This window comes from Atta colombica, unplaced genomic scaffold, assembly GCF_001594045.1.
Source record: "Atta colombica isolate Treedump-2 unplaced genomic scaffold, Acol1.0 scaffold15, whole genome shotgun sequence".
In the NCBI taxonomy this organism is placed as follows: Eukaryota; Metazoa; Arthropoda; class Insecta; order Hymenoptera; family Formicidae; genus Atta; species Atta colombica.
In genome coordinates this window covers 1,002,317-1,029,945 of record NW_017259239.1, presented here as the reverse complement: position 1 = coordinate 1,029,945, position 27,629 = coordinate 1,002,317, and the positions used below count along the sequence as shown (strand labels likewise).

The window sequence follows — 27,629 nt, the reverse complement described above, 5'->3', positions numbered from 1 at the left end:
ATATATATATTTTTATCGATATTGTTCTTACACACAGCTACACATTTTCTTTTCTCCGATTTTTAAGGATTTCAAGTCAATGTCCTTTCTCATTCGTAGCAAGAGAAAGAAACAAAAAGACGAAAAAGTATTCTCTGAAAGCTTGCATTGACTTTCAACGCTCGTAAACCTTCTTATATCCCATTCTCAGAAAGAGGAATTTTATCGTAAGGTTTATAAAAACGCTGAATACATGGATATATCAAAAGTCACATAAAGATTTTCCTCGAAGAACTTATAATTGATTTTTTGTAATCAATATCTGTCTGATTCTTTTTTTCATGTTTTAACAGTCGACTTAAAGCAGTTCTATAACGAACCGCAACATCAAAGTAAATACTCACAGTATATTGACAGAACAAATATTCGACTCTCGATCTACATCAACCTTTCGAACATTTTATTTCTGGTTTGCTTCTCCGAGGAAGAATTATCAAGATAATTGTTTGATTTCTACATTGAATATGAATTCGCGCGGATTAATTCTAATTGGAGTCGGAAGCGACAAGAATTCAGAGACCATCGTAATTTCGGATTAAAAAGCGCGGAATGCGCCAAAGGAATGTTTCTGGGAAAATGAAATTTTTTCGCTGGGGAACGCATTATTAAATGCAACTCGATTATGTACATAATGCATTTCGCCATTTTATTCGGACAGTCTATTGTATTAGAAATGAGATCTACATGAATCATTTGAATCAGAGAAACTTGAGAATAAAAACATTTTCCAATATTCGTAGCATGATGTAGGCACGATATATGACTGGATCAATGGATCAAAGTAAACGTAGTTCCGAGCAAACGCGTACGTTTCCTCCGACATGCCTTCGTTCAAATATTGAGGAATTTACGAGTATACTCGAATATCTTCGCCAGTCATGCCAGTCATGCTGGCCTGTCAGTTAACTTTGACCACAGGAGCGTAACACTATTTCGCGATGAACGCTATTGCTAGCAAACAAATATGCGCTAGTATTGCTACGACAATAGTATACAGTTAGTTCAGTATTTTGAGAGCCAACGAAGTTAGGCAATATCAGCTTTGATTGCTTTTAATAATTTTAGAACATATATATATTTCTAACTTTTGCACTGAAAATTTATAAAATAATACTAAAAGTGATACATTTGAACTTTATTGCGGTATATTCATTGAAATTATTATGTCTTAAATGGTTTTACATAACACCACACACTGAAAAAATTCATGAAATTCGATTAAATATTTATATAAATATTTATATAAATATAAAATAGTTTAGATAGTACCAATGGAACTATTTATTTACAGTAAATAAATTTGTTCAATTAAATTTAAGTATCATTTTTTTAAATCAAATAAATATTTATTTTCTGTAAGCAAATGGTCCCATTGGTACTATCTAAACAAATATTTATTAAAATTTCATAAATTTTTTTTCAGTGTATCAAACTTACATTGTTCTGCATTTGCTTTTATAAAAAGTAAATTCTTAAAGCTGATTAAACGGCGGAGTGACAGTAGTACTAGACAAGCATTGGCGTTGTTCGCCAATGTTTGACTAGTACTACTGATTTTATATTTAGCTTAAAGAGAACATAAGAATTTATTATGCTGACATCATATGGCTGAATTATCATATATATGAATTTAAGATTGAAATATTATCGTATCGATTCTTTTAAGTAGTTAAATTTTGAGCACAAATCTACTAAATCAGTTTTTTTTTTCTTTCTTTTATCTCGACTTCTCAGACGCTTTTTCAATGCATAACCTCGGTTGAAATGGAAGCTGAGTAACGAGATACTCAAAGAGCTTGTCTTGTCTTTTCTTTTTTATTCACCCTCTTAGTCCTCCATTTCTTAGCTCGAGTATGATTCCACTGTCTTTAAATCTAAGCGTCGGATTTCGCACGTTTTAGCAAGTTCTCGTTTTCAAAAATTTATCGCATGAACATCCGTCATATAATTCTATATGTTTTATCCAACTTTAAATCTTCTTTTCAAAAGATTTTTCTTCGTACGCTGGATAAAATTCTGATTAAAAGATATTATTATATAACAAATATCTTAATAAAATATCTTAATAAATAATAAAAACTCACTATTTCAAATTTGTAATGTGTACGGTTGAAGAACTTAAAATTACAGGCTTAATCTACAATGTTTAAAAAATAATTATGTATAATTTTTTTAATCATTTTTTCACTGATTTTCTTACATAAAAATTTTTACCTAAATTTACTGTACTGTCTCTCAAGTACTAATTATCTTGATAATTAGATCGTATTTAAATAATAGAAATTTAATAATATAAATTTAATAATATAAATTTAATATAAATTCGAATTGAGATTTCGAGATATTTAATAACAATAATAAATATAACAATAAATTGACGGGCGACTGACAGCTAGAAATAGGCGCAGTTATTAAATGCGTGTAATTGACAAAAATATATTTTAAAAAAGGTCTTACATTAATTTTGTAAGAAATTTCACAAAAATCAATATCGGTCGTTTTGGCTTTATTCGAACCATCATCAGCGATGTCAAACAATGGATGTGACTATTATTCGCATCTTAACGATTCAAGAGAGCAGCCAGAAGAGCCTCTTCAATTCTAAATTTTGAGAAACATCATTGCCAATTAACTGATTAGTCAAGTGAGAACTGACGATATCAATATAACTTCATTAAATAATGATAAAAAAATAAATGAAAAATTAGATAGAGAGAACTATCTCGTGAGTATAGAATTGAATCTTTCAGATATAAATACTAAAGATGAGAAATGTGTCAAGAAATATACACATTGCCTTTTGTAGAGCCACTGAATGTTATAAATTAAAATACCTACGTAAATAGTCAAAATAATGTTAAATCTGTTTAAATTAAGTCAATGTCTTTAACTAAATTTCTGTGTGGGAAGTAAAAAAAATGAAGTTGAATGTAATTAAGTCATAATTTTGTCAAGGATGTTCGTATAGGCATGGTGTAAAAATTCAGTGTCCGATTTTAAATTTAAACTATTAGCTTAAGATTAATATGAAGCATCTCAGAAATGAGTTTTTTTCTGTAGTACCTTTCATTGTCCAAGATCTCAATGTTCTTTCATTCAAATTCATGTTTAAATTTTAATCTGCGTTTGATGATGACAGACAGGTTACCAGTTCATTTATTAATATTATTGCAATTCTGCTATTCTTGTTTTTAATTTTCTCTCCGTCTGCCCTACATATGAGACGTTGCAGTTCTTACAATTAATCTTATATACGACATTTTTTTTTAATCGTAAGGAAGAACGTCTTTTTTAGTCTTAATAATCCCATAGTTTATTCATACTAAACCAAGATAATTTCACATTAATGTTTTTAGTAATGTTCTTAAATTTTCCATAAAGATGAGGAAAAAATGGAATAGTAAACCACATAGTTTTTTCTTCCTCAACATTATTGGTACAGTGTAATTTGCTTTTAGTGTTTTGTGTTTAAATAATGATCTTAAACGAGAGTTTAAGTGTCAAAAATGAACTTGGTGGGATAATCATTGCTCAAAAAAATTTCAATTATAAATCTCAAATTTTCTTCGTAGATCTGGGATGTGACAAAGAAAAACTCTATCCACTATGCTCATCAAAACACCTTTTTTTTGAGAGAGTGGATGGAGAGATAAGAAATTAAGGTATCTCTCAGAAAAAGATTTATGAAATAGATTGAATTCTAATTTTCCATTAACCTTCAAGATTGACATGTAGAAAATTTTAGTCGTTTCCTCCATATTCCAAAGTAAATTGTAATCTGGGATGTAGTGAATTAAAAAAGTATCAAGACATTTATTAATTAGTTCCATGCAATGACGATATCATCAATATAGCTAAAAAAGAAGACTCGATTCCAAATCTCTCCAACGCGTTCTTTTCAAGATTCTGCATCATTAGATTCGCAATAATGAGAGACAAAGGTGAAGAGAGGCAAGGATCGTATTTAAAGTTTTAAATAAGGGTTCTAAAGATCGTATTTAAAATACTCCCAAGTTGTAAAAAAAAAGTATTTAATTTATCTTTATATAAAAAAGTTTATTTTATATAATATAAATTATGTTATTTTATTGTAAAATTTTTAATCATAACTAATGGCTACGTTTATGTAGTATTAAACTCACGAATGCATAAATAAACAGAAATGCTTCATGCTTGTCATACTTTTGTATACGAAAAAATTGATGACTGCATCGTTCACGATGCAGCTAACTGAGATGGTTTACAATTTCTTCCAGGTTCTTTTCGAAGAAATCTCTCTTTCTCTCTTAGAGAGGTACACCAATATATCTCAACGATAGCCAGATAAATAAAGAGAGAGAGAGAGAGAGAGAGAGAGAGAGAGAGAGAGAAAGAGAAAGAGTACTAGTACAGACGATTCATTTCTCTTACACGTAACATTTAGTACGTTTTCTCATATGCAAGATAACGAGAGGTTACAAAGAATCATATAACGATGGATTTGCCATCAGCTTTCTCTTATTCAGCTTCTTTTTATTTTATTAAAAAATGAATAAGTAAAAAAGAAATCTAGATATCTAATAGTAAACATAATGAAATACTATAACTTTATTTTTAATATAACACCTTCTTATTATTTTTCTATATTTCTGTAATCTTCTCAAATTTTTAAATATTTTCCCTCAGAGAATCATGTATCTACATAAAAATTTTCAATAATAATTTAAATCTTATTATGTATTTTAAGGTAAATATACAAATTTAGCAAATACAAGTACACATGTGTTAGGATATCTTCAGTATACGCCACATCTATCAAAAACTTAATTTATTAAGTTATTTACTATTTATTTACTATTATATATCGTTTCTATTCTATTATATATCGTTTAAAGTAAACAAATTATATCAGTAAAAACATTATACTATATATTACTATGAAAAAAATATTAAAAATCCGAAATATTTTATTTTTCATATTAAAAAATAAACTTTTTGAAACCCTTGCATTTTTGCCATATATCCCATAAGAATGGGATATATGACTACTTATAGAGGGAGTGGTATGTAGAGTTATGAAAAATTTACAAATAATACATATAAATAAAAAATATAATAACACAATAATTTATAAAATGTATTTATAAAGTTTTATTAAGGAATAAGAATGATAAATATATATATGAAGTAATAAATAATAATTATTATACAATCTTTCTATATATTGGTCTGGAAAATTCGTGCCGACTAAAATTTAAATTTTAGTATACATTTATTAAATTAAAATTTTCTGCGTTTCAATTTTCCTTCAACATCGACATGAACTTTCCGGACAACCCAATATATTACAAGTGTTATGACATTTCATATAATGCGTTTATTGCATTTAGTGCACTGAATTCAATCTGCTCACTTTATAGCTTTAAGCATAAATCCCGCCCGTTAAAAATGCCATATATCTCAAACAGATGGATATACAAGACAACAAACTAAACAAAGCATATAAAAGCAAAGTACTTATATTTTGTTATACAATATGCTTTACTATTCCTCTACACTCATGTATCACGAAATAATCACTCTTTTGCACATCCTATAGTATATATTGTAATTATTTTATGTAGATTATAATTTATGATGGCATTACTTAATGCAGATCGATTCAACTCACAATAATTTAATTAATATTAACAATAAAAAACTGAAATCATAAGACTAATATAACATAAAGGTAACAAAGTAGTTATGGAAAAATTATTCCCACTCCTAATTTTTTTTTCTAATTTCTGCGAACCTTAATCCCAGCATGGCATATTTGCCGGAGTTATCCTATATTACAGTTATATTATAGTTACATTATTGAGTGGGAAATTATAATAGATACATTACATGTAACTTGGTGTTTACTGGAGGTTACATATTTTTATATACAATTTTAAATTTAATGTGTCAAATAGAAATGCCATAACAAGGACTCGCAGAAACGCGAACTATACGCAGTAACATTTGGTTAAAAATAAAGGTTAAAAATAATTTGCGTATGACACGGGTTGACCCATAGTCGGTTAATTGCCTACTTAAATTCAGGAAGTTAAGAAAGAAGAAATTTTGAAAGGACGGAGATGCAATCCCGATTAAACTTCCGACTCTGCGGCGATATTACCGGAGTATAATTGAATTTCTCTGTTCCTATTTTCCTTCCTCCATTCGTTTCCCTCTTTTCTCTATCTCGTTCTAATTCCCAACCACATCTGGTCTTTAGTATAAGCAATGATTTCGATTACAAGGGCTCTTAATTACAATATAATTTAGCGATCTTTTTTATTTAATATCTGTGCTATACTCTCTTTCTCTCTTATCTTCGTTTCTTTGTTGTGAATAAAGTTGTATTTATCACTTTACTACGAGAAATTAAATATTTTAAATTTAATATTTTGAATTATGCTTGTTACACAACATATATATCATTAATACGTATTACATTAAAAATCACATTATATTTTATTTAATGTAACATTATATTTGAAAGAATGACATGTCAAGAATTTTCTTTGTGATAAAACAGATAGAATATGTTTTATTAACTTGAGAACTCGATAGCTTCAGGATAACGAGCCGACAATCTTTATCTCACGCGATTGACGAGTGGTGCTTTTACGCGAGCGGTCCACGCGAAACTTCCAATCTCGAATTTCGAGATAACGACGCGAGTATTTCGTCGGGGAATACCCTCGGCGCGCCAGCAATCTCACCCTATCGAGAGACACCAGTACGTCCCGTGACGCGTTTCCAGCAAATTGAATTTTCCGTATATAGGAGAATAGCCGATCGTTGTTCGTCTTGACGGAAGGTATGACTCAAACTCCGTTTCATATTGCTAAATTGTCTAAATTGATCTTGAAATCGCGAAAGAAAAAAACGATTGCCGAGATGAATTGAACATTTCAAAGGAGTAACGCAATCTTGGAGAAAGGCAAGAGATTTACTATATTATGAAAAGAAAATAGTAGAAAGTTCTTTATTGTAAAAGTTTGATATACCACACGTTTTTTAAAACGGCTAATAGATGCTGTTCAGTATATCAATTTTTACTATCTATATACTGTAATTAAAATTGAGAAGTAATTTATATTATTATATGACAAGGGAAGTTTTCATATAACGCGAAAAGCTTTTAATCAATAGATTGAGATTAATGAAATCCCACCAAGTTGCAATAATGTTGCATAACAATTAATTTCCTGATAATAAGTTGCTTTAATAGTGATGCATTATTGCAATTATTGATTTGCAATATTGTCATTCTAATTTTGATATATTTGCAATATAAACGCGATTTTATCTAAAGGATATAGAATAAACTATGTCTAAAATGCAGCAAATATGATTTGAACTAGATCTGATCTTGCTCAAAACTTTTTCAATTTCTGGATTTTATAGCTGACCTGTTTGAATCTTGTTTGGAGAAAGAACAAAATTTAATTATTTTATGCACTTATTCTCGTGGAAAGGAGAACAAACGTAATAGATGTGAACAGAAAGGAATTTTTGTTGTCACCAGCGCGGAAACAATATTGTGAATCAATCCGGAGGGCTTTGACGATAACTGGTGGATCGTATGAAGGTAGTGACGAGTTGAGAAACGCGGGGGTGAGCTATGGAGAGTTAAAGGTTAAGTGAAATTGAAGTTCGAGTTGATGAAAACTGATGCGAGATACGAACAGATTACCCCTTGAGCAATAGTTCCTTTCTCTTTTAATCTTGGAAAGAATAGAGGGAATAAAGGGGAAGTTGACAGCAGCGATCTGGAGAACGGGATGGGACCAATTGTCACTGCGTGTGCGAACTTCTGGATGAACGAACATGTGCGGTTAATCCTATCATGCTGCTGCGCTGTTAGGACAGCGAAGTATCCGGCTAAATAAATTGCCGCGACTGGTCGGAGAGAACGACAAACGCGAGAGTTTTCTATTGAGAGAGATGATTTATGATCGGTGGTCTCGCGCCGCTATTCCACTCACAGCTTGTGGAAAATCTCGACGGTCCGAAGTAAAACGGATAGAAGCGAATAAAGTATTCGAACGGGAACCGACAACGTCGGCCAGAAACTGCTAGTCGATGTATCGGGGAGGATGAGGGATGATATCGCGAAGTTGGATTTAGGTTTGGCAGCATTGATGCAAGTTTCCGAGACCACTGATCATCTTCATAGCTGCAGTGACTCAACGTTGCGCGAATATATGCACTATCATGGTGGTTGGAAGATACACTATTCTTTATTTAACTAGAATACTGTAACTATATTGATTGATTCTTTTTAATATCAGATAAGCGAATATAAGAGAGAAGAGAGAAATGAAAAGGATATCTTTTTACGATCACACACAAGAGCGTGGAAATTACGATTAATCTTTCGAGCTTATCTAGGCTCATTACACAGCACCGGAATTCCGTTCGGTGGTTCTTGATAGAATTTTCTCGGTTATATTGTACGTCAAGACGTTTTCCGGCGGTAAGGGTAAGGCTATTTTTCAGCAGAGTCGGAGTCGCTATATCTGGCTGCCGCCGGTTAATTCCATGAAATATTGGTGCCTGCACTTTTCCTGATAATGGAGACCTCAACAGACTGCCTCGGTACAAGCAATTTTTCATTTTTCCGTCGACGCTCCTCTCCCTCTACTTCAACTCATTTCGATTTGTTGATTATTTCCCGTGTGCAATATGCTAGGTTTCTTTTTTACCGTTTCTAGTGCAGAAAATGAGGATGATGCACGGTGCATCGACGAGCGTGCCGTGAAAATGTTTTAGGCTGACGATTTTCATGCTAACTCTAAGTAACTCTAACATCATTCAAAAATCTCTCAAAAACGCAAAAAACGGAAATGAATGATTTATCCACGCAGTAATTTCTATCTTTCATATGCAGTAATTGCAATTTTAATCGCTTTCTTTGAAAACGTATTCTTTGACAAATGCGAAATTTTTTTTTTTGATGAAAATATGATAGCACACAGTTTATTCGTTTTTATAATTTCGTCATTTTCAGCATTAAATGTCTTATTAACTAAAAATTTTTAGTGATTTTATATAATCATTTATTAAGTTGATATTCAGTTTTAATTAATATATTTACATGTCTGCTTGGTAATTATTATTATTATTACTATTATAAATAACTATTATTATATTTTTTGTAATTATTATAAATACTTTATTACTTATTATATTTTTAATTTATCAAAAGTGTAAACTAAAAGTCCATTTCTTTATACTGAAATAACCATTTCTCATTCTTACTTTCTCAAGCATCTGCCATTAAAAGGAAAAGAATCTGGGGCATTCGGTATATAATATATCACATACCTAACGCTCCCGGTATCATATCACTTTGCAGCTGACGCGAGAAGCGCTATTTTCACGAACGCACTTCGAAAAAAGCTTTCAAATACATTCTCACGTGAACTTTCATCGAGAATCATTGGAGGTTTTTGCGGCAGGAAATTGCGATTTCGCGTTTAAACCTCGAGCTAGAGAAGCACAGGCAGGCATATACAAATTGTCAAACGTGGCGGTGTAATATATTATATGTATAGTATATACTCGAAACCGAAATGTGCAGTGGCATTTGATCTGAACTAACAAGAATAGAAACCTTTTTGATCTTAAACAAATGGTTATACAGCGTGTCGCTTGCAATCATTAATTGTTTTCTAGATTTCAAGCAGAAGATTAAAAGTAAAAGGTATATACAACTCAATAATTCATATCAATATCATACAATAATATTCTTAAGTAAAATAATTACATTATAAATATGTATTTAATACAAATTATTTTTAAAAATTATTTTTAAAAAAAAATCTTATAATTTTAAATATAATTGGAAGTTTCTGACATAAAAAGTATTTAATTTTTCTCATATTAAAATCGATTGAATCAAATCCGTTTTAAATTTATTAGTGTAAGTTCGGTAATATACGAAAAACTTTCAAACTTGTCTCACAAGGATGATATACGATATTTAATGATTAGTCTTAATGTCCTTTTCACGTCTTTCAGACAGCTGTCAGACAAATCGCTTTGTGAATCTCCATCAGGGTGTAAATTGATTTCGGAAAACGAGGGATTCACACAACAATGGCTACAGTCGCCACATCGTATTACAGTTCAAGATATTTCGTAAAATGATATATCCTGTTAGATCGTGCTTAAGGATTGATCCTTTCGAAGACCCGTAGGAAAATCGATGTTCATCTTGATAATGTAGCAAAATCGTGTGAAAAATAGATTGTCCCAATTAAGATTCTCACGATTTTTACAAGTGAACTTGCACCTCGGTCTTTTCCTCAATATCGTCATTTTGAACCACGTGCCGTGTAAAGAGAAAACCCGGCTACATTTTCCGACGAAAATTCGAGACACGTAGGATGGGGAAGCATCTGTGCACGTAGATCTGTGATACTTCAGACGAATAATGCGAAGGAAGAGGAAAAATATAACCTCGCGCGCGGACGAGATGCATTTTTCTTGAGTAAAGAGCAAAACTAAAATGTATCAGCTACGATAGCTACAATGACAAACTGGTCTTTTGTACAATAAAACGGACTGAATTTATAAATTTCAAACGAATATCTAGAAAATGAAAGACGGATGATAAAAATTTATTTTTATTAAACATATATTGATTTAGGTTAAACCAGGGTGAGTCGGATCATTTTTTTCTATTTTAATAATAAGTAAAAGATAATAAATCAATTCTATTATTAAGTTTCATTATAAATTTATGATCTCTACCTTTGGCTTCAATTTTATACAATAAAATAATATATAAACATAATATTTTTATTGCATAACGCAAAAATAAAAAATAAACAATTATCCGATTCATCTTAAAATTAAGGGGCAAAACGGATCATCAGTTTATACGTAAAAAAACATAAAAATAAATAAATAAATACTTTGGAATCTTTGAATTCTTTGAATTCTTCTAAACGAACTCTGAAATAAACTTGTTACATAAAATAAAAATAGTTTACTTAACTCACAAATTACAAGTAAATGGTCTTTTTCTCTTAGCACAGCTTTCACATCATTCTTCACATTTGTTGCATTGAATCCAGTCTTCAACAGATGGATGGAACAAATTTTCCAGTGCAATAAATGCAATATTCCTAAATAAATTAAATATACGCTTAATTTACTTTTCAGTTTTACTCTTAATTTCATGATCTGAATTATCCTGAAAAAAGTTATCCGATTAATCTCGTATGTCAATTTCATAAATTAATTTCTCAAAACCATCTTAATGATATTATTAAACTATTTACTAGACTGATTTAGAAAACTATACACTGCAAAAATCATTATAATTTACACACATTTCACCAATTTACTGTTTCGTTATGAACTCACAAAATTGAGATTGTGACTTTATATGAGAGACGAAATTTTTTCGTGCCATTCGCAACCTTTGCGCTTATATCGTCGATTGACATTGAATCATGCAATATAAAATTGTTATATATTGTTTCCGCTGTAGGGAAAACACACAGAAGTAATTAGCATGATGAAATAAATCGCATGAAGAAAAAAGATAATAATAACTGATTCAAAGCTTATAATGCTCCGATTCGCCTTATGATCCGATTCGCCCTGGTCTACCCTATTACTCATAAAACCATCAGCGCATTGAAATTACATTTCATTTTGAGCAAATCTTTTTGTTCTTCGTTAAAATATATAATAATAAAATATATGTATTATATGAATACAATTCGGTTATATATACAACTCAGTTAATATCTGCTAAGTGACAGCTCGTGTTTATATGAAAGATTGGAGCGGATTGGAAAGATTGTGATTCGGACCATAATTGTGCGAACATAAGGCGACGTAATTCGTACAGTCTCTTTGTATGAATAAACACACGAGCTGTTTGGTTTACATCCAATATAGTCAACAAAATTCCATGCCCATATGGTGAATAAATCGGCCGAATAAACTGTTCGCCGACAAGACAGTTTTAATTGGATTATTAATGCAGTTCACATTTCCCCGGAGAGAAGAAAATTTGGCGACGTATTCGAAATCGAATAAAGAAATATCTCGCCAATACGTGACGATCAATGCAATCAGAACTGTTTTTATATAAAATCATATTATTAAAAAGTTGAGCAATATGAAAGGGTTGATTTATCGCTGTGTCCGTGATAATAATATAATTTAATAAAATTTAATAAATTTAAAAAATTTAATTTAATAAAATTTTTATTTTTATTAACTAGAAATTTTGCAAAGTTATACAGACATTTAATAATTGTATAATTATCCAAAAAGAAATAAAAAAAATCTAGTATAGCTGTTTTTCATTTCTATTTATTTTTATTATATTTTTTATTGCATTTATATTAGATTATTAATATTATGTCACATAAAAATGTGTTTTGATTATATTTCCTTTTTAAGATGATTATGCGTTAAAAACTCAATTGATACACAATTATATTGCAAAAAATTTTATTTATGACATTTATGTTAAACAAACAAATTAATAGATTTTAAATGGAGATAACAATTTTTTGATACATATCCTTAATAAAATGGAAATGGAAATAACTAATTACTGTAACTGCCGTTATTGTCAGTAACTTAGTCACCTCGTTTGTAATAACGATTTGGTAATGAACTTTTTATGATGATAATGTAACCAGAGTTGAAACAGTCAATACTTATTTATAACGAAAGAGTTGGAAAAGTCGTTACTAAAAAAACTAACTCGCAATTTGTAATTCGTTACATTTTAGTGTAACTTGTAGAGTAACTTTACGGCGTTACTCGATATTACTTTTTTTTTAATAAGTAATGCATAACATTCCAAACTTTCCTAACTTTAGTGTAACTTCAGCATTTAAATCATTTAAGTTAATCATTACAGTAATAAAAAAATTGCAATATTATTATTGTCGAATTATTATTATAAAAAGTAATTGTAAAAGTAACAGAAAACTTTTTCCTTCCCTGCTTTTTAATAAAACAAAAACAATATTTTCTCAATTAAAGCAGGCCAGTGCAAAATGTATCTTACTCGCAATTCGTAACAATTCTCTTTCTCTTTGCTGGCTTAGAAGCTCGAGATAGTGAGCTACACTTTCTGACTTGTCGATCGTAACTTTCGAGTCCAAAGATAGTTCGCGAGAGACGAAAGGAAGCCGATAGCAAAATAATCCCGGTGCACCGTAGTCATCCACGATGACTTAGTATCTCCGGATTCTCTCTCTTCGACTCCGGGAAACTCGACCATCGCACTTAGTTTACTTCGCAATCCCATGTGACCTTCGATAGTAAACGAGTTACAAACGACCATGCATGTCTATACCTCTCCGTTATATCGAGCTAACATTATATCACTATTTCTTCAATTTGGAAACTTTATTAAACCATTCAATCAATTTCATTAACATAGGGTTGAGAACAGATAGGGTAGACAGTAGTTAGTACGAGATGATTAATGTGAAATAATTCAATAATGAATGAGGTTTATTACAACTCATCAGTCATCAGTATATTCATCAAAATATTAATTCTTTGCAAATTTTTAATTATAAATAAAAAATAAAACGATTATTTTTTTAGATTCTATTGGGTTGTCCAGAAAGTTCGTGCCGATTTTTGGTAGGTGGCGTAAGGACAAGTCTGAATATCAGAACGATTGAAAACAAATGACATGCGTATCGTAAAAGACGGTACTTCAGGCATACTTGGAAAAAAATTTGGTTGCGATACGTTAATTTTTTTTTGTCAGTTTTATACGTTTTTGAATATGGAAGAAAACAAAGTACATTTTAGGCATTTAATGCTTTTCTTTTATCGGAAAGGCAAAAATGCCACACAAGCGGTAAACAAGATATGCGCTGTTTATGGCGAAGATGCTGTAGCTGAAAGAACTGTGCGGAAGGTTTGCTAGGTTTAAAAGTAGTGATTTTAACCTTGAAGATCAAGAACGCCCGGATAGGCCCTCCACCACAGGTGAAGATCAGATTAAAACACTGATCGAAAATAATCCAAGCTATACAATACGTAAATTAGCAGAAATGTTGAATATGTTAAAATCCACTATCCACGAGCATTTTATGAAGCTTGGCTACATAAACCGTTTTGATGTATGGGTTCCCCATAATTTAACAGAGAAAAATCTGATGGATCGCATTTCCATTTGCGACTCGCTCTAAACGCAACGAGGAGACATTTTTGAAGCAAGTAGTGACGGGGGATAAAAAATGGATCATTTACAATAATGTTGAGCGAAAAAGATCTTGAGGAAAGCGGAATGAGTCACCTTTAGCCACCCCAAAAGCCGATCTTCATCCAAAGAAGATCATGCTCTGGTGGGATTGGAAAAGGATCCTGTATTATTTTACCAAACAACAAGACGATAAATTCAAAGAAGTATTGTTCCCAATTAGACGAATTGAAGAAGCAATTAAACAAAAACGTCCAGAAATAGCGAATCGGAAGAGCGTGTTTCGTCAGGACAATGCGCGGCCTCATGTGTCTTTGATAACTCGACAAAAGTTGTTGAAGCTCGGTTGGAATGTTCTACCCCATCCACCATATTCATCAGACCTCGCACCCTCTGATTTCCACCTATTTCGATCATTACAAAATTCTCTTAATGGAAAAAGCTTCAATTCTTTGGTCGAAAAAAATCACTTAGAAAAATTTTTCGCTGAAAAATCTGAAAGATTCTGGAAGGACGGAATTTTCAAGTTGCCTGAAAGATGGAGAAAGGTTGTAGAACAGAATGGCACTTATATAATTTAATAAATGTATACTAAAATTTAAATCTTCTGCGTTTCAATTTTCCTTCAAAATCGGCATGAACTTTCCGGACAACCCAATATTAATCAGTAATTTTGCAATATTTTCAATTAATATAATACGCAGTAAAGTAATTAGATCTAATAATGGTCTATATAAGTTTCGCAATTTTTTAAAATTTTTTGTTAAATTTAAAATTGCAAATTTATGATCAAATTTGAAAGAAGAAGCATTTTTGAAAAGGAGATGAGGTTTTTGAATCCGTCACTGATCAGTCTCAAAGTGTGTCGTTTTATTCTTCTGTCCAAGACTCATAACGCCCTGAAGTGATTTTTTTTTCAAAATGAAAAATGAAATTCAAATTTTCAAAAATGATTTGATCTGGAGGAATAATCATTTTTAAGTTTCCATTTTACATGGGTTTTTGTACTTTAGAATAAATCAAGATGCATTTCATATTCTAAATATTACTCGCGTAAAATTAAACTTCCCTAAAAACTGCATATTATATGTATGCTATAATATATGTCAGAACCATCATTTTCTGTGAGATACTTGACCTTCAAAAAGAGGCTTTTTTTACAATCTCTTTTATGTTTGTGATCCTAGAGAATATAATTCTGGTTTTTAGTGAATTTATTTAAAAATACAAGAAAAAAAGTAAAGATCAATTAAAACTTGTAAAACAAAAGACTGCCACTTATGGTGAACTACGCCTGCGCTGCGTTCAGTTGTTTTTGTATTTATTCTCGATGATCTCAGTGATTCCGTTTCATTCTTGTTCCACAATTCGAGCTGTGTGAAGCTTTCCTTATTCTTGAAATAAAATATTTTCGCATTTTCTCAGATATTTATAAGCAGTTAGACATTGTTTCATTAAGTTACTTTTGATTTTACTATTTGCTAGTATCTGATACTTTTTAATCATAAAGCTACACTGTCCAGATCATTTCGAGATTTTGCCTTTAATAGTCGGATCATTTCTACATTTTACCTTTACTGATCGGATCATTTCGAAATCTTGTATTCACTGGCCGGATCATTTCGAGATCTTACCTTCACTGATCTTACCTTCACTGGACCATTTCAAGATCTTGTCTTCAAGGATATATGAGTTTGGAGTGTATGGGTTTATAGTTTAAGAATTGAGGGTTCAAATAACTTGATTTGATTGATTTATTGTCCGTAGTTCTACGTAGATAAGAATTTATAATCTGCGTTATTTTATTTGCGAAATTGTAATTTTGGACCTTCTTACTATGTGTATTTCATAAATGTAACGAGATACGAATTTTCAGGAAATAGATTCTGTTTTAGCATGTGTCAGAATATGTAGGAAGCAATTGATCTTCCTTCCGGAACAAAATGCTTTTTTTTATTTTATGGTCCTGTATTATTATTTATTACATGGACTGAAAAGTCCCGGGATTTTTAATGAAAAGAAGCGTTTTTGGGCAAAGTTATATTTATTCCTCAACATAGTTGAGGAATACGCTTCTTTTCGAGGGCTTTTCGAGGCACTTGATATAGCGATTTTCCAACATTTCGATGCCCTTTCTGTAGTACGAAACGAAGCCTTCGAAATATGCCTCGGTTTCCGCGATTACTTCCTCATTCGATGTGAATCTCTTTCCCTGGAGCCACCGCTTGAGGTTTGGGAACAGATAATAATCACTGGGGGCTAAGTCTGGAGAATACAGTGGGTGAGCAACCAATTCGAATCGTAATTGGTCCAATTTGGCCATCGCTTTCAAGGACGTGTGTGACGCTGCGTTATCGAGGTACAGAACGATGGTACAGAATGAAGGCGAAAGTAGCGCCACTTAAACGATTGTAGCTTGTAAAGAAATGAACAAAATGTCATGAAACTTCATACATAAACTAGTGACAGATGAACCTCTCGAAATGAATCATATTCATTTTCTAATGGCACCACGTATTGAAAAATCCCAGGACTTTTCAGCCCATGTAGTACATTATCCAAGAATTCTACTTGTTCCTAAAAAAAATATGTTTTTTTGAACTCGTTTAATTCATTTTTTCTAGTAGTTTTTATATTGAAAAAATAATCCCTAGAAAATCCCGAAATATCGTGTGAGACCCATATGGAAAATTTGTCCAAAATCATATTCTCTTATTGATCATAATTTATTTATTTCATTCAATTCTGTTCGTTCTTGAAAACATATTTTTCTTGAAGTTTGTTTGACTTATTTTTTCTACAGTTTTTATTGTAAAAGAGATTGTTCCTGAAAAATTTCAAAAATCTTGAAATTGCATAAGAATTATATTGAAGGCCTATCACACCTATTCCTTATTGGTCAACAATTTTTTCTTGTATTTTACGCATTTTCAAGTTCGTTTATTCTATTTTGTGGGAATATATTATTTCTGACGAAGCTTATAAAGTAAAATATTTTAGAGTTAACATAAAAGAAATTTTAAAAAATAAGCCTTTCTTTGATCAAGTAAAATGATGGCTCTGACATGTTATAGTGCATATATATGTGCAATTTTTAGAGAAGTTTGATTTTGCGCGAGCAATATTTAGAATATGAAATGCATCTTGATTTGTTTTAAAGTATAAAAACCTATGTAAAATGGAAATTTAAAAATGGTTATTCCTCCGGATCAAATTATTTTTTAAAAAACTATTTCAGGGCGTTATGAACTTTGGACAGAGGAATAAAATGACACACTTTGAGACATCAGTGAGCCTAAAAATCCATCTTATTGACTCTTCTCCTTTAAAAAAATATGAAAGACTTTCAAATATTTATATAGGTGCAATGAAAAGTAAAAGAACGTCAGCAGTTAGGTCATATGTACTCAATATGATCTAAATATATGCTTTCCTTGCTCTTTTTTGTAAAAAAAATATTAGAGAAGTGAAAAATAATTCAATGTTACTTTAAGATTTACAAATTTATTATTAATATTAATGTTTACTGATGTACATGTAAGGATGTATAAAGAATTATTTTCCAAACTTATCTACTTGTTTATTTATCTCCACAAAGTTTAGTATTTACAATTAGATTAATTCAAAGATTAATTAAAATCATATGGTCTAGAATAGTAATAGAAGTAGAAAAAAACGTTATAATCGATGTATATTTAGCCCCGATTTTTCATTATCTTAACTTGTGGTTAGGTTTAATCTGATGTTTTATCCAATGAACTTTATTTATGATGATATCATGAATGGAGTTCATTGGGTGAAATATCAAATTAAGCATAACTACAAGCAAACTACTTAACTTGATAATAACAAAACCGGGCTTTAAAATGTCTAAATTGATCATATTAGTCCTATCTTACAAAAAATTTCTTCTCTTTGATAAACAAAGTTATGGTTATAATAAAAATATAAATTAAATACAATGTTGTAAATACAATGCTACAATAATATAACTATAGAAAATAAATGCCTTAAACAGTCTAGCTGGATCTTAAGTGTATAATTCTGAGTGAGTTTATATATCTACTATGTATGTAGTCCTTTAAAATGCGCGCCTAAATGATTTTTCGATTTTAAAACTCTGTTAAATTATCGCTGTAATATCACAAGTAAATTGACTAGCAATTTAATAATTTGATGTTCTTACGCATCTTAAAACGAATATGTTATTCAGCATTATTAAGATCATTTTAAAATACGTAAAAACATCAATTGTTAAATTGCTAATCAATTTAACTCGTATTACTGTAATAGTTGAGTAGAATTTGCGTTTAAGGCATTTATTTTCTATAGGTTGTGTTTCTCACACATATATATATATATATATATATATATAGTCTAAATGTAGATATACCAAAGTAACGCAAAGTTCCTCCATTTTCGACTTATTAATCACATCATATACCAATAATACTAAATACTTATTTGATCTACAGGCCACTAGGTCCAAAATGGCGATCGAAATAGCCAATAGGAAGATTGTCGATTCAGGATTGCGCTACTCTGATATCTAAAAAATTTTAATACGTTTATATGTGATTTGCGGTCCTATGAGATTTAATATTGTTTAGAATAATACGAACTATGGAAATTAACAACCGTATGATGGTTAGAGGAAGCAATCAATTACATACAAAATATTACATCATGACAATGTCATTCTGCATTTTGTTTTACAATGACAATAATATGAACAAATTGAGCAATAAATTGATGCAATCGAGTAGGACAGTCTGCACTTAGTGCTATATGTTTCATGTATGAATTCATGTAATTACCTACAAAAATAGCAAATAGGTCATATTTGATATTATAGGCCATATAAAATCCTTTAAGTTGAACATGCATTTATTAACGCTAAAATAAAGCTCTTTTCCTTTACCCAAATGACGAATAGAATAATAATAAAGAAAAATTAATAACCTGTTAGATTCTATTAATTCGTAAAGCCATATTATTGACGTGCCTCAGCTTTCAAACTTATTGTTAGTGGATCGAAATAAGAGCCTGTGCGATAGTTCAATCTGCTATTGAGAACGCTTCGAACCAAATAATTCTATATCCGAGTTTAAAGTTAGTCAGTTCTTAGAAAGATCATTTTTATTCGCGCGGATCTATTTTACCGTCGATTGTGTGCTGATGAAACACCTGCAGAAAGACTAATAGATTTGTTACGTTCAAGTAAGATTTATTTAGTTATTTAGAAGATACCGTCAATCATATTAAAACGCATATGCACATACACACACACACACACACACACACACACACACACACAGAAATAAATTTAAAAAAAAGAAAAAAATAAAAAAGACGGCTTGGTATCGAATCGGAAGTACAAAGTAAGCTCAACCGCCGCAGCGCCCAGAACCACTAATGTGCTCGCTCGCAGCGCGGACGGCAACTTCGAGGTGACCTTGGCCACGAAGGCCACAATCTACAGTCAAGGATTGGTCGAGTGGAAGCCGCCGGCCATATATAAGTCATCCTGCGAGATCGACGTGGAATACTTCCCATTCGACGAGCAGACCTGTGTCCTCAAGTTCGGTTCGTGGACCTATGACGGCTTTAAGGTAAATTCGCATGGTAGCCGTTAAGTCGTGCCCCTTCTTCCCTTCAACTCCCTCGAGTCCTCGAACAATTAATTGAGTTACCAATTAGTCCGCCGAACGTCCGAGACGCGGATCCGACACGGCTCCGTACGGGATGCGTCTCCGGGACGGCGATCAAATAGATCCTAAGCATAGAGTAGATCATAGACGATTGGCTCGTCGCGTTGGTCTCCAACAATCGAGAGAGAAAACACGAGTTCCCCAGAAATCATCCCCGAAGTCGGATGCTGCCATATAGCTCGAGATGACACGATCATATTTATTACGAGGCAGTGAATCAAACATGACAATATTCAATCGAATATTCTTCCAGAACGGTAAAACAATTAATATTATTTTTTTTATTAAAATCCTATTTCTAAAGAAAAAAACATTTAATCGCGTGATTTTTGTTTTTATCAAAAGCAAAGTCAATAGTCGTTAGCAACTTCTCTCTCGAGTGAGGTTGAAACACGAATCCATGTTATTTTCGAAGTTATCGATCTCGCGAGTCAGTCGGATATATCAGATTTCCGTTTCAGTCTCTTCTGGACAATTGGAAACGTTTCGCAAAGTAGTGAATAATGAAAGTATCATGATAACGGTATAAACGTGAATAAGATTCATTTTGTCGATACATGTGAAGTCGATATCGAGAAAGACTGAAGAATAGCGAGGGAACGAAGAAAAGAGGAAAAAGAGATAGGATGGCAGCATCCAGAGACCTTCTCTCCGAGCCAATCGTGATCATGCTCGGCTCGTTTCTTCGGTGATTCCAGCGCCGATGGGAACTACGAGGTGACGCTGATGACCAAGGCCACGGTCTACCATTCGGGATTGGTCGTGTGGCAACCGCCGGCCGTATATAAATCTTCCTGCTCCATCGACGTTGAGTTCTTTCCGTACGACGTACAGACCTGTGTTTTGAAGTTAGGCTCCTGGACCTATGACGGCTTTAAGGTGCCGCATTACCACAACGCAACGAGCACGAGAACTGCAGTCTTCAAGCATTTAGTCTCGAGAATACTTGCTCATCATCGGTCTATTCTAACGTTATCCTTTAGTTCGTTTTCCATTTTGTGTTCTTTTTGTCAAAGAATGCCTCCTTGACACCCGTAATCGTTCCTGCGATGCGCTAATCTTGGACGTCACGTGATATATTTATTACGTATATTTATATTCATCCGTCTACGCATGTATACAGGGTGCGCCGGATACTCTGCATTCCCTGTATGTATTTCTTTATCAATTTGGACTTGATCTTATTTTAGAAAAATTTGGACAATGATCTTTGTAATTATTCTTCAAATAAAAATTATTGGAATTGAAAGAAATTATTATTATCTGAATTATTGTTCGCGATAGTACTTGCTTTTATTAACAATTTAAACTTGATTAGTATTTTGAAATTGTCAGAGAGATCTACTCCAAATTGATCGAGAAATTCGTAAATATAGATAAAACAAGAATATGGGGCACCTGGGACACCCTATATATGTGTGCATATATTTGGATATTGTTACGTGGTGTGGACTGCAGTGTTATTTTATTGATCATCATTTCATCGCGTACGACGCGTGGTCGACTCATTTTCATATCGTTCTACATACGGTGTATTCGAGAAATCGACGGACTCGCGAGTCACCTAAACGCATCCGTCAGTTGCGGCTCGTGTTTGCTGTCTAGGTGAGGATCGACGAGCTTATCCGATGTCCACTATGTCAGACTGTAATGGAGTGCACGTACGGGCGATTCGAGAGATTTACTGTTACATGTCGGATGGGATCGCACCGTCAACGTTTGTTTAGCGATAGATCCTGTTGCACTGGATTTATTCCGTGATTAGAAAGACGTAGTAAATGAGAAAAGACTTCGACGCTCTTCATTTCTCTAATAATACAATATCTTACATGTCATTGTCTCCTTATATTTTGAAAAATAACAAATCAATATACGCAATTAATATAAATCGATTTCTGCAAAGATTACTTAAAATAAAATATAAAATAGAATATAAAAGAGAATATAAGAACATGTTGTATAGGTATAATCACTAGTATATTGTTCTGATTTTTGACAATACGTTTAATTTATTATTCGATTGCTTTTTATCTTAACAAATCTTTTCTTTGGTATCATAAAAATTTTATTTCGTAAATTTATAATAATTATGTAATATAATAATTTTCATATCTATTCGTGAATAATATATTAAATTTATTATAAAAATATATTATTGCAAAAAAAACGAAAAAGACATAATCTCTTCGATCCTCGCTTCGACAAAGAAAAAAAAATGATACGTTGAAGATCTAAAGGATATCTCGATCACGATACACACGCCGAAGGGAGCAAATATCCACTTCCGGTCAGTCGCGTCTCGTTTTTTGCCATTTGCAATATTCCGCAGCCGAATTTGGAGAACACTAAAGCCACGATTACGAAACTGTTGTCGATACGCCGGTTGTGGATTCTAGCTATTTGTTTTTCTAGCTTTTTTTCTTTACAAAACACAGAACGTCACTACTCGACACACGTGGGAAAGGTATAAAATGTCGCGACAAAAATCGGCACATCATGACACATGAAACGAAAGACAGCCACACGTATCCTGTTATGCCAATACGAGGGGAAACACTCTGTTTCTTCTTGTGCGATAATTACAAGAATTGTCATCTCACAACAACGTCTACATTCGTCCACTTATCGCCAAATGTTTTAATAAGAACAAAACAGAAAGAAAATTACACAGTTTCTTGTGTAAGTAGGAAACAATAAATCATCAAAAATAATTAGTGCAAATCTTAATTTATTTTTTAACAAATTTTCCTTAAATTATGCATTGTTACATTTACTCCAATAAATTTATTATTCTAGGACGTTGATCGTTTCCTGTTTATTCAAAAGAAACACAATTTATTTATTTTAAAATTTATTTTCGCGCGAATAACATTCTATTGCTTATAACTTTATTGTCTAATAATAACTGTGTATACAAAATTCCATTTTACAATATTTCCAAGATAATATAAAAGTACATTTTTGCGAAGAATTATAATTGAAGTGTACACAGTGGGGAAGAAGGCGGGGGGGGGGGCGAGATGATCAAGAAAAGTTTATAATTTATTCTGAAACAAAATAAATTGAATACGGATTCTTCCAATAACCAGTATTTAATTTGATATCTATTAAACAAGTATTCATACGACGATCTGTTATTTTATCAATCGTATCACACGAACTCGATTGCTAATTTGACTAGCTGATCCGGGTTGAACGCGCAATTAAACGCGTCGACAACGTAATTTACTTGTCTAGACTGAGCCCGCGGGAAAAGTAGGACGATCGAGACACGATCGATACGGTAAAGAGTCACCAACCGCGCGCCACAGAGTTTTTTGAATTTTTCCTTCGTGATTAAAATATTTGTGTCCGCCGCGAAATACTAACTGGATGTAAAGTGTCTCTCTTTCTTAAGAGCAATTTACTGCATTCTACTATATTATATTAAAAGTTAAATTTAGTAGCAGAATAAATACAGTATAAATTTCTAAAGCGAAGACGCTTTTGTAGCTTTTTAAAAAGACTCTAAAGCATTATGCACGAGCTTTTGAATTGATATCAAGAAAATCTTTATTATTTCTCGTTTCAAATAGCAATTTCAATTAATGCACTTTTTAATGTTTAAATACAATATGTTTTAAACTATTATGTAAGGCATTGTTTTTAGTTACACTATATGATGCATGATTAATTAAAACATATACGCAAAAAATTCTATAATTTTACATTACATCGCACATTTGCAACTTTACCATGCACTTACAAGATAAGGCTTACAAATCTATATAATGATATATCAATTATAATGATAATAACATTATTAATATCGCTTCAAACAATTTACGAGCTCGGATATAATATAATCTTGACGTATGTTTATTTAATGCGTGCGTGTCCTCTTTAATTCACTGTTCATTCGTAAGTTTCGCACATTCTCATGGCTACATCATTAAAACTTTCCGTTGCAGAATTTTCACGCTTTTTGCAGCGATGAATCGCTCGTTAGTCCCGCCAATCGGATTATACGAGGCTCGCGCTAACTGAAGCGCTATATTCCAGACAAATCGTTGTATTGTATCTCACAGACCGATAAAATGATACAACAGACATATATCCTTTCGATAACGAAGCTTACTCCATTCCAATTTGCAATCTTTATAATTAGAATTTTTTCAAGGCGACCAAACACTTTTTGACATTCAATTGATTATATAATTCGGGAACTATTCGCAACTTTTGTTCATGGAAAATCAATTCGACAAATTGCGTAATGGTGAAAAAAAAATATGCAAAAAATACTTGCGGACGTGCACAGTGCGCAGTATTTCATTCACGCTCGTTTATCGGACAATTCCAGTCGTGCATTGCGAGATAATACGACTTTTCGCGTATCATCTCTCCGTATTCTTCCTACCAGCATGCTTTATTGCTACGATAAAGAATGGATCAATATTCCAGTGCATGTACGCGGCTTCTATGCGTTCATTCCCGCGCCAATCGAATCGACTTCGTCTCTTCTGGTGTCACCAGATGATACATAAAATAAAGCTCAAAAGAGATCGGGTGGCGGCTGACAGATCTAACGTTCTAAATTCGCGAGTGATTTGCTTCCGCTCTCAGCGTTGTGACCCTCGTGAATTGATTCCAGTTACTACCATTTTCTTATCATAAGGGACTGCGCATAATCAAAGGAATAGGGAATTGGGAATAGAGAATAAAAATTTCTATCAGAAATCATGTACTATGAAATACCGAGATAGGTTGAAATCTTTATTCTCTGTTCCCTCTTTTCTAGTCTTCTAGTTTTCTTTGATTGTACGCAGTCTCTAACTCTTTAAAATGTAAAGAATATAAAAAAAGATCGATTTTTGCTAAAAAAAAATGTAAGTAAAAGAAAAAGCGTTTTTTGTAGATTTTGACCTTCTATTATAAATAATATATAATAGTCATTAAAAAATTTGTGACATTTGGGAAATACCTGGAAAATTACGCAAGAATATTAAAATTTAAATAAATGCCCCATGTTTGAAACCGTGCCCTCGTGTTCAATATTTGATGTATTTCTCAAACGTTACAAACTTTTTAATAATTTTATTGTACTCATGATATCAAAATCTACATACAAAAGAGAATTACATAAGTCTTTCAATTACATATTTAAATAAAGAAAATCAGAAATTCCCTTTTTAATATTCTCCTTGTTAATGTTTAGAGTAACATTTGTTCAAAACGCAACCGTTCTGCCGACGTTTTATTCAATACATAGGGAACTCAATTATATGGTAATTATATGGTGGCGCACAAAATCAAACAATTTGCACATTGCATAAATAAAATAGTTGCACGGGGTCAGTGCACTCCCTTGTCCGCGTGACCCATCAACGAATAATTTGGCTGTTCATTCTATAATGATGCCATTAATAGTCCCTCGCGCCGCGATATCAGTATACTCGATAATAATTAGAATATATGAAATGTCTCGAATAGAAATTCTAGTATATTATAAATTTGAAGCGTGAAAATATCGCGTGATATATAATGTATTTTATTTTATTTTTAAAAAATACAAACGTTATAAATTATATAATTAACACATTCCGTGAATCACTGGTTGTATAATTTGTTATACTGATAATAATTACTTGACTATTTTGATTAATCCGCGTAGGCCGATTTCGCGTGTTCATAATCAAAAAAATACATACACACACACACACCACGCGCACACACACACACACCACGCGCGCGCACACACACACACACACACACACACACACACACACACACACACACACACACACACACGCGCACACACATATATATCTGGATGAACCGCGCGTTACGCTCGATCGATCAAATATCGCGACCGAACGGTGGTCTCGATATTTATCCCGCTCTACTACAACGTCGATTGTCCGTGGAAATTCCGCAGCTCTGTGCGAGTTATTGCTGGGTCAGTCATCCGAGACGGACACACGCGAGTTTCGAAATGAACAGACGATAATAATTCAATTTCCTGAATTCCTACGAAATCCCTATTCCCGCGTTCAGCTGCTGCATGCTTCTCTTCCTTTTCAATCGAAGTAGCAGGTCGTTTGGATCAGAAATATAGACAGTTCTGTACGAGACAACAGAGCAATTTTATAGCTGTGCGATTGGTATATCGGTGTAAAGGAAAAAGCGTACTTGTTGAAGATATTGAAATTATTCCGGTGAAATAAATTTTATGTATTATATAAACGCGCGAGATTATTTCATTATTTTTGTAACAATCCGATGGAAAAATTTGATTAAACTGATTGATATCATATTAAGCATGTGAAAAGTCAGATTATTGATATAAGCAAATTGATATAAGAGCATAGTAATATTGGCAAAGGCGAATTATTATCTTGATCATCAAGCTGTTCAGCCTGAGTTACCATATTGTTCGCAGGATTTATGCTTGAAGTTTCATCGGTCAAGACTAAATCTGTGTGCGATGACCTTTAGTGTGCACCGGTGTGCGCAAGCAGTTGAATTCGCAATAAATCTTATCGAATTCGGAAGCAAGCTTCATAGAGAGTGCGAGAAAAATTATGAAAGAGATTTCTATGACTTGACTTTACTAGCACATAAGTTATATTTTCAAGAACTTACGATTACGAAAGTATAATTACACGTTTAGTAAAGAAGAAGAATATAAAAGCATTTTCGTTAATCAATTTATTGGTACATCTATCAGCTATGTACTACATATCATAGAAAACAAAAGAAAAAAAGAAAGAGGAGCGCTTGTAAAGAATATGAAGAAATTAAATGATATCCAATGGGATCAAAACCGTCTGATTCGTTAAATCTTATTTAACGCGCCTGTCGCAACTTCGTAATCAACGGTCTGTGATAACGTGCAGTGTCTCGCATCGAAAAATTATATTTCTAGTTACACAATGATAATAGCACACAATATCGGGATGACCGATGATCAAATTGATAAGTGAAGCAGTTATACGCTTCGTTCGCGTCACAAATTAAGACCTTTCACAATAATTCCTTTTCCAATACCACCATCACTCGCCTCGAATTCGGTTATATTTGGAAACTCGATATGTAATGAAATAAAATAAAAAAATATTTTGATGTAACGCATATCCTTCACATATTTCCTTAACGAAATTATAGTTGATTTTCTTAAAACGCGCTGATAATAATCATTTCCATTAAACACATCGTGTTAAATAAATAGGATATTTTTTATAATTGCAACTTACAATATTTATTAAAGAATACAGAAATTTTTTTATAGAATAAACGGTGGCTTTTCAATACACAGAGCCTGTTCGTGAAAAAGCGATGTTTTCCTGAAACACATGTATAGCAAAAAATGTTATTTATGCATATTCATAGAGATATCTATGCATATTTATTGTTCTCTTTTTGTTTTTTTTTGTTTGTAGATATGATTTTTTGTTTGTAGATACATTCACATTCAGTATATTGATTGGGCAGATTTTTTATTTTTTAGCATCTATAAATTCAAATCCAATTGCTGACAAAAATAAAACTTTTTGAATTTTTTGTATATTATTAAATTAATATATGTATATGTGAATTCACTGTAAATCTACTAAAAAATTACATAAAATATTGGCATTTTTGTGTGTCTGCAAAAACAACTACACAGATGAGAACTAGAAAAG

At 32.1% G+C, this 27,629-nt stretch overlaps 1 protein-coding gene across 1 annotated transcript in view; it reads left to right on the top strand.

Moving 5' to 3' along the window:
- The window catches only part of LOC108685264 (acetylcholine receptor subunit alpha-like), a 333,770-nt gene that overhangs the window by 208,177 nt on the left and 97,964 nt on the right, over nt 1-27,629 (top strand). Inside the window, exon 5 of the mRNA XM_018189965.1 lies at nt 19,689-19,869. Within this exon, the coding sequence (XP_018045454.1) occupies nt 19,689-19,869 (181 nt within the window). The remainder of the gene's footprint in view (nt 1-19,688; nt 19,870-27,629) is intronic.